At 42.7% G+C, this 18682-nt stretch overlaps 3 protein-coding genes across 4 annotated transcripts in view; 2 read left to right on the forward strand and 1 right to left on the reverse strand.

Annotated features, from left to right (window-relative positions):
• The window catches only part of sh2d3cb (SH2 domain containing 3Cb), a 59362-nt gene that overhangs the window by 9804 nt on the left and 30876 nt on the right, over positions 1–18682 (reverse strand). For both annotated transcript variants that reach the window (XM_061730626.1, XM_061730627.1), the window contains one exon: positions 18443–18546. In XM_061730626.1, coding sequence (XP_061586610.1) covers positions 18443–18546 — 104 coding nt within the window. The remainder of the gene's footprint in view (positions 1–18442; positions 18547–18682) is intronic.
• Positions 1788–11491, forward strand: LOC133451511 (UDP-glucuronosyltransferase 2B31-like). Its single transcript, XM_061730628.1, has 2 exons — positions 1788–1902; positions 9334–11491. The coding sequence occupies exon 2, from the start codon at positions 9348–9350 to the stop codon at positions 10926–10928; it is 1581 nt and encodes a 526-aa protein (XP_061586612.1). The 5' UTR covers positions 1788–1902; positions 9334–9347; the 3' UTR covers positions 10929–11491.
• LOC133451512 (UDP-glucuronosyltransferase 2B31-like) lies at positions 1814–18612 on the forward strand. Its single transcript, XM_061730629.1, has 2 exons — positions 1814–1902; positions 12073–18612. Exon 2 carries the CDS (start codon positions 12087–12089, stop codon positions 13665–13667), a length of 1581 nt encoding a protein of 526 aa, XP_061586613.1. The 5' UTR covers positions 1814–1902; positions 12073–12086; the 3' UTR covers positions 13668–18612.

Genomic DNA, 18682 nt, shown 5'->3' on the forward strand with positions numbered 1-18682 from the left:
ATATTTGCTGAGATGTCCTGTGAGAAAACCAGTTTCTCCCAGTATAAAAGTTTTGAAATGATATGGTATTTTCATATTAAACATGTTTTCTAATATTTTGTGCATCTCTAACCAAAAACTTACAATTACTGGACATTCCCAAAATATATGCCAATGGTTTGCATCCCGGCTCCCACACATTCTCCAACATTGTGAATCCCCTCCTGCAAAGTGAGCTTTCTGTTTAGGGGTTACAAAAAATCTGATTAAACATTTCCATGCAAATTCTCTCCATGTGTGCGAGTTGGTGCATTTCCACTGAAACTCACAACAACTATACCACTCTTCCTTGGGAATTTCAAAATTACCTTCCTTCTCCCAGTTATCTTTAATGTAGTCTGTGGAGTAGGTTTTTTTAATCATAAAGCCCTTATATATTCTGTATATAGTGCCCTTGGCTCGCTCTGATGAATAAGCACGTAATATTTCTTTCAGCACTGGGTCTTCTGGATCTACTGTATAGTTTCTAATTACCCTATCAAAGTAATTACGTAGTTGTAAATACCTGTAGAAATCTTGCTTTTCCAAAGAATGGTCTTTTTTCAAAGTCTGAAAACTTTTAAGATGTCCCTTATCTGTTATTGAGTAAAATGTTGTTATTCCCTTAGTTACCCAGTTTTTAAATCTAAGGTCCAATTGATTCGGTTTAAAATCAGGGTCGTGGGCGCACCACCTAATTATTCCTAATTTATCATGCAATTTATATGTATCTTTAATTGAGTTCCAAGTTTTAATTTGGAATTTTATCCATGGATTCTGCAGCTTCTTTACATAGTTTTCCAGATCCTTATTACCCAGTACTGCCTGGAGCGGGGGGTCCTTAATGAGTGATAGCTCGATGTATTTCCACCTGGCGTGATAATCTTGGTTACACAGATTTATCAATGGTCTAACTTGGGCTGCGAAGAAGTAATCCTTTAAATTTGGTACTGCCATACCTCCTCTCTCTTTAGATAATTGTAGTGTTTTAAACCTTACTCTGGGTTTTTTTTCCCTGCCATATGAACCTAGAAATAATGTTGTCCCACTCAGAGAATTGTTTTGTGGGTATCTCCACCGGGAGAGCCTGAAACAAGAAAAGAAGTCTTGGGAGTATGTTCATTTTTATGGTCTCCACCCTTTGAGTAAAGCTCATAAAAGGGTTGGAATTCCAAAATTAAAGTATTTTTAAATTAAAATGGGATGCGTGTTTGCAGAAAAACGACCATTAAGGTTAGCTCAATCTGCATCTGAGTAAATCAGTATTACTGTATAAGTACAAATGATTCCACACAAGTGGACAAAGTGAGGCACATTTGACTTTGTATGTATTTTTTGTCTTCAACAGTTTAGAAATTATAACATAATATAACATATAACATTAATGATGACTATTAAAAAAAATGTTGTTTGATAATCGGGTTGAGAGAACAAGTTTGAAGAAATTCAGGCATCAAATACTATACACTTGGTATTATAGTGTTACCTGAAACTTCACATATATTCATTATTTATACCTATTTATTTCTTTTAACCCTAAAATTTTCATTTAAGATGAAGTCGTGAAATCGAGCAGGGAACACATCCACCATTCTGAGAATCTGTTGACACGATCACATCAGCAATTTCAGATTAGCCAACACAGGTCGGCGTTATCTCCGAACCACATCAACAGATCCGCTCAGAGTTCAACATGTGAGCAAATCTCAGTTCACCTCTGAGTTCAAGCTGCTGCTGCTGTAAAGCACACACACCCAGCTACCTCAGCGGCGACGCCCACCCAGCGTCCGGCAGTCAGAGCTGGAGCCCAGCTGCAGTCAATCATTCCCAGAAGCTGGACGCACAAACAGAAGCGTGACAGAGCTGCTTGCCGGGACGTTCGCGGTGAGTGTTGATATGAAACTTTACAATAACCGAGAGCACTGAAAAAGAGGCTGCTTGTTCAGGAGAGGCTCCGAGAGGTTTGCAGATGTTTGAGCGGAGCTGCTTTTGTGTCTGTGATGTTTCACAGGCAGTCACGGGGGATCAAACTGTGAGTAGCTGCAGATGTGCGCCGTGGTCTCATAGAGACACAAACAACAATTTCCTGATGTTTCTGTCAAACAGAATCAAGACTGAACATGTATGCGCTCTACAAAAATAACCCCCCCACCCCCACCCCTCAGCTTATAAACAGGTTAACAACAAATCCTACTTTGTTCTGGGGAGCTGTAAGAACAATTATGTAATCTATCAAATTGTTGTTTGGCAAAGAACAATACAGCTTTAAGTTTGCAAAAAAAATCTGCTCCTCGAGGGCTAAAAATGGAAAGCAAATGTGCGTTTGTATTAAACTTCGGTTTTGCAGACAATTCAATAACAAAAACTTTTATTCTGCAGAGAAATAAGCATTAGCATTCTGATATCCTGAGTATTTCAGACTAAACAGTGTGTGTGTGTGCACGTGCACAAATCGACCCCATATACATGTGTTTGGACTGTGGTGGGGGATCTATGAGAAGGTGAAGCTCAAACTGGGAACCTCTTTGCTGGGAGGCAACAGCTTTTATACGACAAAACTAACTTTGCAGATAAAAAAAAAAAAATCATTTTAAAAACATCTATTAAACTGCCACATAAAGTACTTGAGTGGAGCTCCTTTCCAGCCTCAGGCTTGTTAACACAAAGAGCGGCGGGATGTGAGGAGCTAAGTCCTCGGAAACGCCAGAACAGGAACACAAAGCGCTGAAACCTGAGAGGAGCGTCTACTGGAAGCAAATAGCCCTCGTTACCCTCCTGGGATTCTGTGACAGATGTTCCCTCATTGTAGTTGTGTAATCAGGAAACTGTTATTTAGCTCTAGAGAATCTGAGTTATGCAAGTTTTAGAGGAGGGACTGAAATCCTACTTGGGGAGACTCGTGGAGGGGCCTCACATGTTTGTTTTGGCTGCACTTTACTGAATTTCTCACAAATAGTCTTTGTTCTCAAGGGGGCCGACAGGTTGTTTTTTTTGCTTGTTTGTTTCGTCTTTAGCATTTTCTACATCAAAGCGGTTCACATCAGTTCATATTTCAGCGTATAATGAAGTGTATAATGAACAAAAGCAAAACATTCAGCTTGAACTTGTGGGAATAATGAAAGAAAGACAGAAATAACAGGATATACCGGTAATCTTCTCCACGGGCCTTTGAGTCTTTTTTTTTTCAGACCACAAGACACCATCATGTCCATGTAGCCTCCAATGGCCCTTTTCCACTAGTACCTACTCAGCTCGCTTCTACCCGCCACGCCCCCCTCTTGCCAAGCAGATACTTTTTCTGTAACCATTCTGCCGAGGTTCTAACCGGGCTGAGCCAGCACTGTATCTGATGTCACCACCCTCCACGCCACTAATTGGTCGGGGGGCGGGGCCGTCAGACGTTTGAATCGGGAAGCGGGAATCAGCGCGAGAGAGACTCGCAGCTCGCGGCTGTTTTATTATACAACGCAAACGTCTGTTTGGTGATCCAACTCTGAGGTGCAGATGTTCATAAACCTGGGGGCTGACGAGAGAAGAGTTTTACTCTCAGCCGCTCGCGGCTCCAGCTGATTTCTGATAGGTGCCGACATGAACAAAGCGGTTGCGCAATCGAGTACGTCACAGCAGCTTCACCCCAACCCGCCCACTTCTCACCTGGCTGTGGAAAAACAAACGAGGCCAAAGCGGGTGGAGCCGGGACGAGGCGGGACGAGGCGGGACGAGGCGGGACGAGGCGAGTCGGGCTGAGTAGGTGCTAGTGGAAAGTATCTACAAAGGTTTGTTAGGGCTTCACAGCCTTTAGTAAAACTCCCTAAACATTACACACCAATTGAGCATGTGCAGACAAAACAAGGGATTCATCTTTGGTCTAAAGGGCAGTTTAGTTTGAAATTGTTCACTCTGCTCAGCCACTAACTGCTCGCCGTTACTGTCCGAGTTCACCACCATTCAGCATCTCTCACTCGCTCGTGTTCAACCAGCGCTGTCGCTCAGAGTCGAGTCCACGATGTCCTCAACAGTGGCCGCTAGTGGTGAACGTACGCAGTCCGGCTCTCGCTCCTTCTCAACTCCTCCGGTCTTCAATGAATGAGATTGATTAACGGACGACACATCACTGGTCAATTTTGATATCATAGACTTACGTGCGTCTTAAATACTAAGACTTCAGTTGGACACTAATTTCCTTTTTCAATGAAAATCCCACCAGTGCAGCGTAACGCAGTAAATCAGCGTCGTATGGTGTATAAATCAGACAAGCCTTTGAACTTCTGTCGGCGGAAGAAACAAAAAAGACGCATAGGGCCATGGTTTGGAGGAGGAAGGCGATCCAGAGTTCAAATCGTGCTTGTGACGGACAGCTACTGAAGGACACGATACCTCTAACATGGCTTGACATATGGGAGCTCCACCCATCACTCTTTTCCAAATTCAAGGTAATTGCCTTTAAATGAAAGTTTGCAAAGAGCACTGAGTTACTGAGTCCAGCAGCAGTAGATTACTGCTGCATGTTAAGGCAGATAACAACTTACTAACTCCCTGATATCACTGAGATACCTTCCAAGTGTTACTTCACAAAAATATGGGTTTACTTAAAATTGTGACAATTACATTGAGCTCTGACCTTTTGTATGTGTGTTCTTACTGATTGGTTTCCCAGAAGAAGAAAAAAGGTTATGTGTGAAGCATTTTTTTAGAAGTACTCGTGACGTAGAGCTCGGCGCTTGGGGGGGGGGCTGTGAAGCAGCCGCTCAGGGGGATCGGAGCAGCAGAGGGGGCCGCCTGCATCCACTCGGCTACCTCCCCTTTAGAAACTGGGGCAGCTGAAATCTGGAGGAAGGTCATCCCCGACCCTGCTGACCGTGAAGAGAACAAGACATAAAAAGAGCACTGCTGCACTCGTGTGTTGTGTGTTCTGTACTGCTCAGAGGAACCCTGAGGAGTGTTGCTACGCATTCCTACTTCCATTCATTTCAATGGATCCATCCATCACATGCATCTTTCTCGTCAGGGCCAAAAGGGTCTGCTGGAGCCTTTTCCAGCTTTCTTTGGGTAAAAGGCAGTTTTACACTGGACGGATCACCAGTCCATCACAGGGCTACACGTACAAAATATTAATGTTTACATGTACAACCAAACATGCTCTAAGCTTGAGGCGAGCTGTGGCTCAGTGTGTGAAGTTGGGGATATTGGGACTCTGTGGGTCTGTATTTAGTTCCTGTTTTATTTTGAAACCCTTGTGTTTCAGTTTTGTCATGACATCCCTTGTTCCCATCTGCCCTGATTGTCTGCACCTGTGTCTCGTCAAGCTTTCTGTGTATATCTTGTCTTGTCTTTCACTTGCTCCCTGCTGGTCTGTACTGTTTTCACCCTCCTTGTGTCCTGTCCAGGTTATTGATAAGCGCTTGTGTTTTTGGTCAACCCTGCTCTGCGGCGCTTTTGTTTTTTTTTTTGTATAATAAATCACCCTTTTTGGAACTCTTGCGTTTGAATCCTAATCAACCACTCCGTGACAGAACGGACCAGCCAGGACCCTGCAGGAGAATACATTAGTCTTTGGTAGTACTTACGCCGGGAGGCAGAAAAGTCCCCTTCTGGGGAACGCGGCGGAATTTAGGCATGCCCAAGAGCACTCAAGCTCTATACCAGCAAAAGAGGAGGCGGTTGCGGCAACCCCCTCCTGTCCAGGGGTGGTCCCGGATGTGCCCCAGCCCGTCTCCGTTCCTTTGCCTGTGCCCAAGCCGGCGCCAGGCCCCTGCCACAGATTCTGCCGAGAGCTCGGCCCTGAGTCCGGCCCCCGGATCGGTCTCGCCGGTCTGCCCGGCCCCTGATCTGTCTTATTTGGAACTCTTGCCTCTGGTGTCTCTCCTGCTTTTGGGTCCTAATCAACCACTCCGTGACAGGGTCGAGTCGGTTGTCCTCCAGCTGGAAGGTTGACAGATTGATCTTTGGCCCAGAAACAAGTTTAAGTGTCCTCTGCCAGGACACGGAACCCCACATAGCCCTCAGATGACCTCATAAAGGTATAATCATCAAAATCAAGACGGTGCTTCATTAAAGTTAATATATAACAGAAGTGTTGATGTAATGCAAATGTGTTTATGTGAATGGGTAAATGAAAAACACAAGGTAAAGCACTTTGTAGAACCTAGATACGGTTAAAAATGCATGATATAGGTGCAAGACCAGTTATCTAGAACAAAAAAAATTCATATGTGACCGACTGCGGTTTAGTCGCTCGTCAGACACTAGATTCTGAAATGAATCCCCAGACCATCTATGTGTCCTTAAGGACATCAACAGCATTTTACTGGTCTGGAACATTCAGGTGTGTCTTAATGTGAAGGAGGAAAGACATCAGTAATGACCTTTCGAGAAGTAGACCATCAATCCTGGAAAAGCTGAAAGGCCTTGTCTTAGCATTTTGGGTCCATCGTTGTACACTGAAAGATTATTGATGGTTGGAAAAGATTCAAGACAATTACTGTTTTTGACAAAGGTGGATGTTCCAAGAAATACACCTCAACGTCAGCCCATGCAGGGCTCCCATACGTTGTAATTGCATATGGCAATATATATTGCGATACTTTGCCAGCCGATTCGATAGCAATATTACAAATTTAGAGTTGTATTTTTTGTTTTTTTCATATAAATCATATTTCAGACAGGTTATAAATCCAGTACGGTTTTATTGTATTGTTGGTGTTAATTTCATATCATGTAAACAATATTAAAAAAATATGCAAATATGTTGTAACTTTAGCTCATATTAGTTACAATATTATATTAAAGCTGCAAGCAGCGATGAACGGGCCCTCGCACTCACAGCCACCGCCCCCCATAAGCATATCAGAAATGACACCACCTACGACTCTCTATGTCAAACCATTCAAAAGTTATAGCAGAAAATCGGGACAACCAATCAGAAGAAGGGGCGGGGCTAATTTTCACCAATTATGGTCAAGGACTCAATACCGAGTCCCATGACACCACCCACGACTCTTTATGTCAAACCATTCAAAAGTTATGGCAGAGAAAAGTATTCTAGGGGGCGCTGTTGAGCCGTTAGGCCACGCCCATTCATGCAAACCATGAAATATCAAATTTATCGCCAGGCCTGGCTTGCATGCAACATTTGGTGCCTTTTGGGGATCTATCAAATATGGATCAATCTGATGAAGGGGGGGCGCGCTTTTTGGCGTCTAGCGTCGCCACGGTAACACTTTTGAAAGAGAAAAGTAATGCGCGTAGTCGCAAGATGGAGACGCACATTTTGAGGTATAACACACCTGGGTGCACGTTACGGTTCGGGCCGTATTAATTGCCGAAGGAATGGCATGAATTGCGCCAAAATGACACAATTAATTCAAAATGGCTGACTTCCTGTTCGGTTTTGGCCATGGCTCCAAGAGACTTTTCTTTAAGTTGCGACATGATGCAGGTGTGTACCGATTTTCGTGCATGTACGTCAAACCGTATTGTGGGGCTTGAGGCACAAAGTTTTCCGGGGGGCGCTGTTGAGCCATTTTGCCACGCCCATGAATACAAACCATGAAATATCAAATTTATCGCCAGGCCTGCCTTGCATGCAAAATTTGGTGACTTTTGGGGAACTATCAAATATGGACCAATCAGATGAAGGGGGGCGCGCTTTTTGGCGTCTAGCGTTGCCACAGTAACACTTTTGAAAGAGAAAAGTAATGCGCGTAGTCGCAGGATGGAGATGGACATTTTGATGTATAACACATCTGGGTTCACGATATGGTTCGGGCCGTATTAATTCTCGAAGGAATGGCATATATTGCTCCAAAATTACACGATTAATTCAGAATGTTCAAAATGGCCGACTTCCTGTTCGGTTTCGGCCATGGCGCCAAGAGACTTTTCTTTAAGTTGCGACATGATACAGGTGTGTACCGATTTTCGTTCATGTACGTCAAACCGCATTATGGGGCTCGAGGCGCAAAGTTTTTTCTGTCTGAACCAATCAGATGAAGAGTGGGCGCGCTTTTTGGCGTCTAGCGTCGCCACGGTAACGCTTTTGAAAGAGAAAAGTCATGCGTGGTGTCGGAGGATGGAGACGCACATTTTGATGTATAACACACCTGGGTGCACGTTACGGTTCGGGCTGAATTAACTTTCGAAGGAATGGCATACATTTTGCCAAAATGACACGACTAATTCAAAATGGCCGACATCCTGTTCGGTTTCGGGCATGACGCCAAGAGACTTTTCTTTAAGTTGCGCCATGATACAGGTGTGTACCGATTTTCGTGCATGTACGTCAAACCGTATCGTGGGGCTTGAGGCACAAAGTTTTCAAGGGGGCGCTGTTGAGCCATTTTGCCACGCCCATTAATGCAAACCATTAAATATCAAATTTTTCGCCAGGCCTGGCTTGCGTGCAAAATTTGGTGACTTTTTGGGCACGTTTAGGGGGGCAAAAAAGCGCTTCCTTTCGTCAGAAGAAAAAGAAATTAAAAAAAATTAATAAATAAAAAATTCCTACAGATACAATAGGGCCTTCGCACTGTAAGTGCTCGGGCCCTAATAATAATGCACTGACTGAAGCCATGGTACTATGTTTACTTGTTGGTTAGACAAGCTACCTCATACTGTAGTGACAAGCTAAAAAAGCTGTCAAAGAATTTGCTCAGAACAGGCCTCTTGCTGCACTTTTTAACTCTCTGTTGTTACAGTAATTGTAATACTGCACTTTAACTACTTCAGAGGCTTGTAAACTACAGTTTGCACTGTTTCAATAAATAGAACACATTTTCTCAATATATCTTTGATTCATCTTGTTCAGCATTTGCAAGTTGTAGACTTTGTCCAATCAGAGACATACACACACACACACACACACACACATATATATATATATATATATATATATATATATATATATATATATATATATATATATATATATATATATATACAGTATAGTGTAAATTATGTTTTTAGTTTTCGGTTCAATTAATTCAATCCAAGTAAACAGAACACTCACAAGAAGTCACCAAAACCACTCTGTTCCTTTTTAATCTTTCAAAAAATTATGTAAATGTATCGTTGGCTGAATATCGTGATATATATCATATCGTGAGCTGAATATCATGTATCGTATTGTGAGATCAGTGTATCGCTACAGCCCTAGTCTGAGGACATATTTACCTTATTTTTATACCGCACAAGGAGCTAATATGTCTTTTAATAAGTCCTGATATGTAAGGCCTTGAAGTCAAAGAGAATAAACTTTCTTTCTTTCAAATGACTAAGTGTAGAGAGCATTCATTTACTTTTTACATCTACTGTCAGAATCTCTTTCAGAAATGTACCAACCAGCCCTGGTGGCATTTGCTGTGCTGCTCTGCTCGCCAGCCCTGGTAGATGGAGGGAAGGTCCTGGTGTTCCCTGTAGATGGAAGCCACTGGGTCAACATGAACGTCATCATTGAGGAGCTTCACGTCAGAGGTCATGAGATCACGGTTCTGCGGCCATCGGACTCCTGGTACATCAAGCCCGACTCTCCTCACTACAAAGCTATCACCATCAACAGCTCTGCTGGATTTGATAAGGAAGACTTTGAGTCATATGTGATGAGGACGTTAATCCTCCGACGCCAGAGGGCCTCATTTTGGACACGCATGTCTCTGGAATTGGATTTAATGACACAGTTTTATAAGATACATGAAGCCATTCTTCAGATGGTGGAAGAGATGTTTGAAGATGCCAAACTGATGCAGAGCCTTCATGATGCCAAATTTGATGTATTTCTAACGGACCCTGCAATTGGTGGGGGTGTGCTTCTGGGTCACCGTCTGGGTCTTCCACTTGTCTTTAACGTCAGATGGACTATTCAGGGGGAGGGGCATCAAACGATTGCTCCTTCCCCACTCTCTTATATCCCCATACCAGGGTCAGAGCTGACTGATAAGATGACGTTCACCCAGCGGGTCAAAAATGTGATCTGCTACATCTTCACACGTATGCAACTCTGGTACGTTACAGAACAAAACTACAAACCGTTCGTCCATCGTCACTTCGGCAGTGACGTGCATTACATGGAGCTGTTTCAGGCTGCAGACATCTGGCTGATGAGAAACGATTTCACCTTTGAGTTCCCAAGACCCACAATGCCAAATGTCGTCTACATGTCGGGATTTCAGTGCCAAGCGTCCAAGCCTCTGCCCAAAGATCTTGAGGACTTTGTACAGAGTTCTGGTGAACATGGCGTCATTGTCATGACCTTGGGTACTCTGGTGGCGAAACTTCCTGAGGACTTTGCTGAGGAAATTGCTGCTGCTTTTGCTCAACTCCCCCAGAAGGTGATCTGGAGGCACAAAGGCAAGAAACCCTCCACTCTTGGCAAAAACACTTTAATCATGGACTGGTTACCCCAAAATGACCTCCTGGGTCACCCCAAGACCAGAGTTTTTGTTGCCCATGGAGGCACCAATGGGATGCAGGAGGCCATCTACCACGGTGTGCCCTTAGTGGGCCTGCCCTTAATGTTTGACCAGCATGACAACTTCTTCAGGATGGAAGCAAGAGGGGTGGCCAAAGTCCTGGACATTGCAGCTGTGAACAAAGACGTCTTCCTGGAGGCGTTGAAGGAGGTTCTCCATCAACCGTCCTACAGGGAGAAGATGAAGGAACTGTCCAGCCTGCACAGAGACCAGCCCATGAAACCGCTGGACCGAGCTGTGTTCTGGATCGAGTTTGTCATGAGGCACAAAGGAGCAGCGCACCTGAGGACTGAGTCTTACAAGATGTCCACAATCCAGTACTACTCCATCGACGTGTTGGCGTTTCTGCTCACAGTTATCCTGCTTACATTTACTGTTGTTATTTCTGCAGTTAAGTTTCTCTGGCGGAAGATAATTTATGGAAGCAAGGTTAAAAAGGAGTGATGACTGGAACACACAAGTGCAGCTGGAATGTCCTACACTGTCTCCTTACCTCAACACATCACTGTTTAGTTCATTTGTCCGTCTATTATTTTGCAGGATCTCAAAAGCTGTAACTCATGTTCTCATCACCTGGTGAGGTATTTCACAGCGAGCGCAAAAATAACCTGTTTCATTACATTCATGTGTTTCTTATTGACATTTTGTACCTGTATTAGACATTGAACATTTTCTTTTGTCAGAAATTCCTGCACTGTTAAAATACATTAAAATACATTTCAAAACAACTGAAATATGTGTTTTGTAAAGACTCAAACCCATAAAACCAACATATAAAAAACCCTTCCTGCTGTGCCACCTCACATCCTCATCTTGCCTTTGGCAGGCAGGAAAACAGCAAATGAAAATATCAAAAAGATAACATCTAACACCAAATGCGAGTTAAAAATCTGCACCACTGCAAGACAACAAGTCCGCATGCATTCAAAAATACAATAAACTGAAGCAATGTTTGCATACAGATGAATGAATGATTAACTCAGACCCCTCTGTTATCAGATGTTCCAGCTTACATATCTAAACGTGTTTAGACCATTTAAAAAAAAGAGATTTCAAGTTGTAGGTAATTGTTTTAAATACTTAATGCTTCACTTAAGCATTGAAACTTGATATCAAGTGAAAAATTACATGTCTAGCTATTTTTTAAGTTGGATTGGACAATGAAAATACTGTGTGGGTGTAAGCCTTGTCCTTCAAAACCAGTTTTGTTCTGGCAAGGATCCACTTTGGCCTATGACCTGAAAGATGTCACACAAACATCACTTGGATCCTGTGGTGACTGAAGGACCTGCCATCTTTCAAAGGTCGTAACTGTGCCGAACACGATACTCCGAAACTAATCTTGCATTTAAATTCAGTCATTTAGCAGAAATTATCATCCAAAGAGACAGACGAGATTCAAACTTCACTGCAAGTAGAAGAAATAGGTGGAAGAAGTTAAATATTAAACATACGTGTGATAACTATGTCAAGCTGACCTGACCACTGTTAATGAAATTAGCAGGTATTTATATGGTTATGGTTTCTTTTTCAATAAAGATGTCCTTGTTGAGAGGGGCAGCTTTTACATCTGTACATCTCCTGTCAGAATCTCTTTCAGAAATGTACCAACCAGCCCTGGTGACATTTGCTGTGCTGCTCTGCTCGCCAGCCCTGGTAGATGGAGGGAAGGTCCTGGTGTTCCCTCTAGATGGAAGCCACTGGATCAACATGAAGGTCATCATTGAGGAGCTTCACGCCAGAGGTCATGAGATCACGGTTCTGCGGCCATCGGATTCCTGGTACATCAAGCCCGACTCTCTTCACTATAAAGCCATCACCATCAACAGCTCTGCTGGATTTGATAAGGAAAACTTTGGGTCATACGTGATGAAGACATTAAACCTGCGACGCCAGGGTGCCTCGTTTTGGACCCGCATGTCTCTGGAGATTGATGTCATGAAAAACTTCTATCGGATGAACAAGCAGGTGGTTGAGATGGTGGAAGAGATGTTTGAAGATGCCAAACTGATGCAGAGCCTTCGTGATGCCAAATTTGATTTAGTTCTAACGGACCCTGCAATTGGTGGGGGTGTGCTTCTGGGTCACCGTCTGGGTCTTCCACTTGTCTTTAACGTCAGATGGACTGTTCAGGGGGAGGGGCATCAAGCGATTGCTCCTTCCCCACTCTCTTATGTCCCCATACCAGGTTCAGAGCTGACTGATAAGATGACCTTCACCCAGCGGGTCAAGAATGTGATCTACTACTTATTCACACGTATACAGATCTGGTACGTTACAGAACCCAACTACAAACCGTTCGTCCATCGTCACTTCGGCAGTGACGTGCATTACATGGAGCTGTTTCAGGCTGCAGACATCTGGCTGATGAGAAACGATTTCACCTTTGAGTTCCCAAGACCCACAATGCCAAATGTCGTCTACATGTCGGGATTTCAATGCCGAGCGTCCAAGCCTCTGCCCAAAGATCTTGAGGACTTCGTACAGAGTTCTGGTGAACATGGCGTCATTGTCATGACCTTGGGGACTCTGGTGGAGAAACTTCCTGAAGACATTGCTGAGGAAATTGCTGCTGCTTTTGCTCAACTCCCCCAGAAGGTGATCTGGAGGCACAAAGGCAAGAAACCCTCCACTCTTGGCAAAAACACTTTAATCATGGACTGGTTACCCCAAAATGACCTCCTGGGTCACCCCAAGACCAGAGTTTTTGTTGCCCATGGAGGCACCAATGGGATGCAGGAGGCCATCTACCACGGTGTGCCCTTAGTGGGCCTGCCCTTAATGTTTGACCAGCATGACAACTTCTTCAGGATGGAAGCAAGAGGGGTGGCCAAAGTCCTGGACATTGCAGCTGTGAACAAAGACGTCTTCCTGGAGGCGTTGAAAGAGGTTCTCCATCAACCATCCTACAGGGAGAAGATGAAGGAACTGTCCAGCCTGCACAGAGACCAGCCCATGCATCCGCTGGACCGAGCTGTGTTCTGGATCGAGTTTGTCATGAGACACAAAGGAGCAGCGCACCTGAGGACTGAGTCTTACAAGATGTCCACAATCCAGTACTACTCCATCGACGTGTTGGCGTTTCTGCTCGCAGTTATCCTGCTTACATTTACTGTTGTTATTTCTGCAGTTAAGTTTCTCTTTCGGAAGATAATTTATGGAAGCAAAGTTAAAAAGGAGTGATGATGTGGTGAAACAGTCAAAAATGCATAGACCTGCACTCTACATTGCTCTTAGACTGGTCTCTGCACCAATACCAGAACTCAAGTTTCAAACCATTTTTTGTCCGATATTTACAAAGGAGCCCATGTTGAGTTAAGTTTTATTATAATTATAGACACCTGTGTCACATACATGTATGTGTCACTGATCCACCATCTATGGGTCCTTTGAGATGTGTTTGACCTATTAGAATAAGGAGGGAGAGAAAAACGTTCTACTACTGTCCACAGCTCAAGAATGCCCGACTTTCTGAAAGCATCAACCCCATCGCACGCTCAGACGGATGACGGGACTGTCATGCCTCACATCTGGAGGCTGCGGTGGCTGCGGTGGCAGTATAATGACCTGGGACTCACTTCAGTTGAATCAATATTTTTTTCAACATCAGATTTTGTCCTCCCTGATGGCACAAGCATATTCCAAGCTAACAGAGCTAGCATTTACTGAACTCAGATTGGACCTTCACGGTGTAAGAGACATCATATCAGCCGTCACATATATTATCAATACTTGAGAAAATGAACACACCTCTGGCTGGAAATAACACTGCAACACTGTAAAAGATTATCTTCTGTTCTTAGGCAGGCGGTTCATTAACAAATAATATATAATAAACAAGCGTACAAAAGCAGATGTGATGACTGACAGAAAGCATTCCAGTAGTTTGTCGGGACTTGTTTGAACTTAACATTTGACACCAGTGCTGATCTATTCCTTAGTCAGTCTGAAAGTGAGTTGGTGAAACCCTTTTATTTATGAGGAAATGGGCCACTCTGATTCTGGATGTCCTACCGCTGTGCAGAGCCCAGTTTGACCCAGCACTTTCAATTCTCCACAATTCTGGATCCATGAACGCAATTTATGGCAAGTGCTAGATATGGATATACATACAGTAATTTGCTAAAATATATTATTACCAGTCATTTACAACAAAAGGATTTTATTAACCTCGGGGGAAAAAAACATTTTCTCAAGATTTTTTAAGTTAATTTACAACTTGCACAATTAAAAAAAATAAATAAATAGAAACCTGTTAAGAGAATAAAATTATACACAGAACTGTTTCAGAAGTCTGAGTTTCCGTTATCTGGTGTGATTTCAGTCGACAAGTTAATCTTTTGAGTTTGTGCTCTTTATTTTAGGTTTGACTACTGTTTGATGACATCAGTTCACGTGTGGATTAGGGGTAGGCAAAATCATCAATAAGGCAATATATCGCAATATTTTGCCGGCCGATTCAATATTGATACAGGGGTGATAGTAAAAAAAAATCCTGAGCCTGAACTTTTTTTCCCTGGGAGGTAAGCGAGCCCCTAAGCCAAGATATATGCCCCGATCAACACAATTTTCATTTTTTGTCCTCTTAAAGTGTAAGTCTGGTGTAAATTGACCCATGATCCTGTTGTTCAAGCTCACCACATGCAGCCCATAGAAAACAGAATGAGACAACTGAACAACATAGGCCAGGGGTGTGATTCCCTGGGACAACATTTTGATAAATAGTTCATTAAATTGAATGGACTATTTTACTGTCATGAGGAGGAAAGATTGTAGAAAAACATTAATGTCAACACTAGTATAAATACAGGTTTGCTTGGCCTCACAAAATGATGCTGTTTACAATGAGGTGGCAGCACTTATGATTCTAATGTAGGGCTGAACGATTTTTGAAAATAATCGCGATTTTTTTCCTCAATATTACGATTTAATATGTGATTATTTTTTTTCAAGGTCCTGTTCTCATGTATTTTTCAACTACACAAGCAATAAATCAGTCTGTTTCAAGTAGATTTTCACTTGAAATAAGTAGAAAAATCTGCCAGTGGAACAAGATTTTTTTGCTTGTAATAAGAAGATAAATCTTGTCCCACTGGCAGATTTTCCTTATTTCAAGTGAAAATTTACTTGAAACAGGTGAAATTTGTCAAACAAGTTATTTTTCTGGTGTTATTTTTCTGGTGATGACTCTAAATGTTGAAATATCAGTAAAACCACATTCATTGATGAAATGACATAAGGGATGGAAAGGAGGGATGGCAGTTTTACAGGGGGGATGATTTGGACCGTTTTTATTTCAGGGGGCGGTGATTTGGACCGTTTTTATTTCAGGGGGGATGATTTGGACCGTTTTTATTTATTTTATATCACATCACCCCTCATCTCCCCTCAACTCGAATACTGGAACTCAGAACTTCTTCATAAATAACTCCCAGAGAGAAAAAAAACACGCAAAAAACAGCAAGCTAACAAACAAACCAATAAAGCTCTCAGAGTTAACAAAACGAACCAGCAATGAACAACTCGCGCTGTTTTAACCTCTCATCCTCATGAACTGATGGGCTGCAGGTGTGGTTTAAGCCTTAAGGCTGATTTATGGTCCCGCGTTACACCAACGTAGGCCCTACGCCGTGGGTTACGCGAACTACGGCGTACCCTACGGCGAAAGCTCTGCGTCGACTTAACGCGGAACCATAAATCAGGCTTCACAGCGCGACTCACTGTGCGCCCGGCTCCTCGCCGACTCCGCGCTCATATATTTAATAAATTTATAAAGCCCATATATTTATAAAGCCTCACTTGGCGCTGAGGCCATGGTTTAGGTTACACGCGGACACGCGGCACTGTTGACTTTTCCCTGCCGGCTCTGCTCACTGGCTAAAAAGTCCCCTCACAAACAGTGTCCAGCGGCGCTACGTTCCGCCGCGCCGCGCTCCCAACGTTGTGTGCGCTACTCACCAGTATTACGGTATATGAAAAATTCATATCATAAGAAAAATAAACGGCAAACCTGATTTTATTTATTTTTTTCTCGCAAACACCTCGGTATGCCGGAAATCCGGCGTGACGCCGGAGCGCTATCACCCCTGTTGATATTCAAAAATGTAATATCAACTTTTTTTTTCTTCAAATAATAAATCATGTTCCATTACGACCAAATCATAAAATTTGGAAATCACAATATCAGATCAAATCATGACTCAGGTACCGGAATGTGTATCGTATCGTGAGGTCCCTGGCAATACTCACTCCTAATATAGACTTTCTGGTCCTGATCCTGTTGTTACTGTGTTTGACTGAAAGCTTAATTAAACAATCACGTGAGGGATTTTCAAACTTGTTTTTATCCACTTCATAATTTTACCTACAATAATCAGCTGCATTTGTGAGTCCCGGAGGCTTAGCCAAGTAAGCAAACGGAAAGTGTTGGACCTGCACTTGCAGTCTCCGGACTGATTGTACAGTCATTTTTAAAAGTTAGTATTCTGCTTTGGCAGCACTCGTTTAAGATGTGGTTTCATTGGTGAAGTTTGAAATGGGGATGTTTGGACACACTTGACCAGAATTAATATAAAGTAATATTTATCAGCATCATAAGTTAGTATAAGCTTAGTTAGCCAAGCTAAAATGACTACGTTCTTTGACGAGTGTTATATCTTGAAAGTCTAGAGGAGATGTGCTGACAGATATATTGAAAAGTCTTCCTGGACATCTTGAAATGATGGATGAACTCTGCATCAGTGAAGACCCCCACGTCACGACCCCCACCACTCTTCATCCACACGTACCTCTTCACAGCGGTAGCAGCTACAGCTACCTGGTGTGTGGTCTTGCCCACACACCAGGCTGGAAAAATGTTTTGTCTGGTTATACTGAATATGATAATAAACTGAATTCCCAATTTTATTTGATTAATTTGCTAATTATTTTATCAAAATTTTACATACACAAATCTAAATGTTCTGGTAAGAAACCAAACAATACACCTCCTCCCTCTGTGATCGTGAGAATAAAAAAGCTGTTAAAACTTATGATCTATGTAAGCTGTACAATATTTTTCCTGAGTAAATTTTATTTAATTTTTTTTCTGTCCTGCTGTCAACCCCTGGTGTGTTTGATTGTTTGTTTGTGTATTAATGTTGTATACGACATCTAATCATTATTGTATACACTGCGCTCACTTTATGTATACTCCTGTTGTGAATGTCAATAAAGACGTTAAACATCAAAATGATAATGTGATAGACCATGCAAAAAAATTGGGATTGTGGTAAAAAAAAAAAAAAGGGATTTGAGCATTAAGACCTGCAGTGTGAATGGAGATTAACTGTGATTGACTTAAGGTGGGCATGTTCCAGCCTGCTTCCCTGGCCTGTTCAGAAAGCTGGGGAAGGTTGTCCGGCTCTTATAACTTATGCTTGGACGACATTCTTCTCGCTGTCCAACACCGAACTCCAAATTGTTTGGAAATGGTTTCATAAATGATTCCAGATTGATGTGACAATGACTTCTCTAAGACCAAAACTTACTGTATGTCTTGCTTTTTTAGCATTGTTTTAACACAGACCTGCCAGAGTGCTTGGTTTCATAGAAGTGTGTCTACCTGCAGGTGATCAGGTCATAAGGGACTGATGATTGGCAACGCCTGGCTGCAGCTTATCCTCCTCAGTGCTATGGAAGCAGTAACGGGGTATTTATACTGGACAAGTTACTATCATTATTGCTATTATTATTATTATTATTATTAGTATTACTGGCTCCATTGTTGCTAAGGAAATAACAGTATACTGAAAATAAGTTGTTGGTTTATTTATAACACTAGTGGAGGATTTAATCATTTTATACCAACAGAAGTCTTGGAGTTCCCTCACTTCTCTTTTTTTTCTGTGTTATTGTGAATCCTTTCTGAGGTCTTTGTAAAAGGCTGCTTTTAAGTTTATGCTTAAGTCTAAACTCACTGTGGCTGCACGGAGTGATGTGGGACGATCCCTCAGCGGCCGTCAGGGCTGCGTGGTCCTGTTCCCAGGTAACGTCTGCCCCCTCTTGGTGGAGAGAGGAAGGACTGCAGGAGGAACGAGAGAAGTGAACATGATTATACTCTCACATGTCCTGTTGTTCTCTCTTTACTTTCAGATGAATAAAAATAAATGCAAGGAGGAAACTATTTGTGTTTTATGTTGCTGCCAAATTAATTTTTA

This window comes from Cololabis saira, chromosome 9 (assembly GCF_033807715.1).
Source record: "Cololabis saira isolate AMF1-May2022 chromosome 9, fColSai1.1, whole genome shotgun sequence".
Taxonomy (NCBI): domain Eukaryota; kingdom Metazoa; phylum Chordata; class Actinopteri; order Beloniformes; family Belonidae; genus Cololabis; species Cololabis saira.

Bases quoted from the DNA above. Each gene is read 5' to 3' on its own strand.
- LOC133451511 (XM_061730628.1), top strand. From the start codon at position 9,348: ATGTACCAACCAGCCCTGGTGGCATTTGCTGTGCTGCTCTGCTCGCCA.
- LOC133451512 (XM_061730629.1), top strand. From the start codon at position 12,087: ATGTACCAACCAGCCCTGGTGACATTTGCTGTGCTGCTCTGCTCGCCA.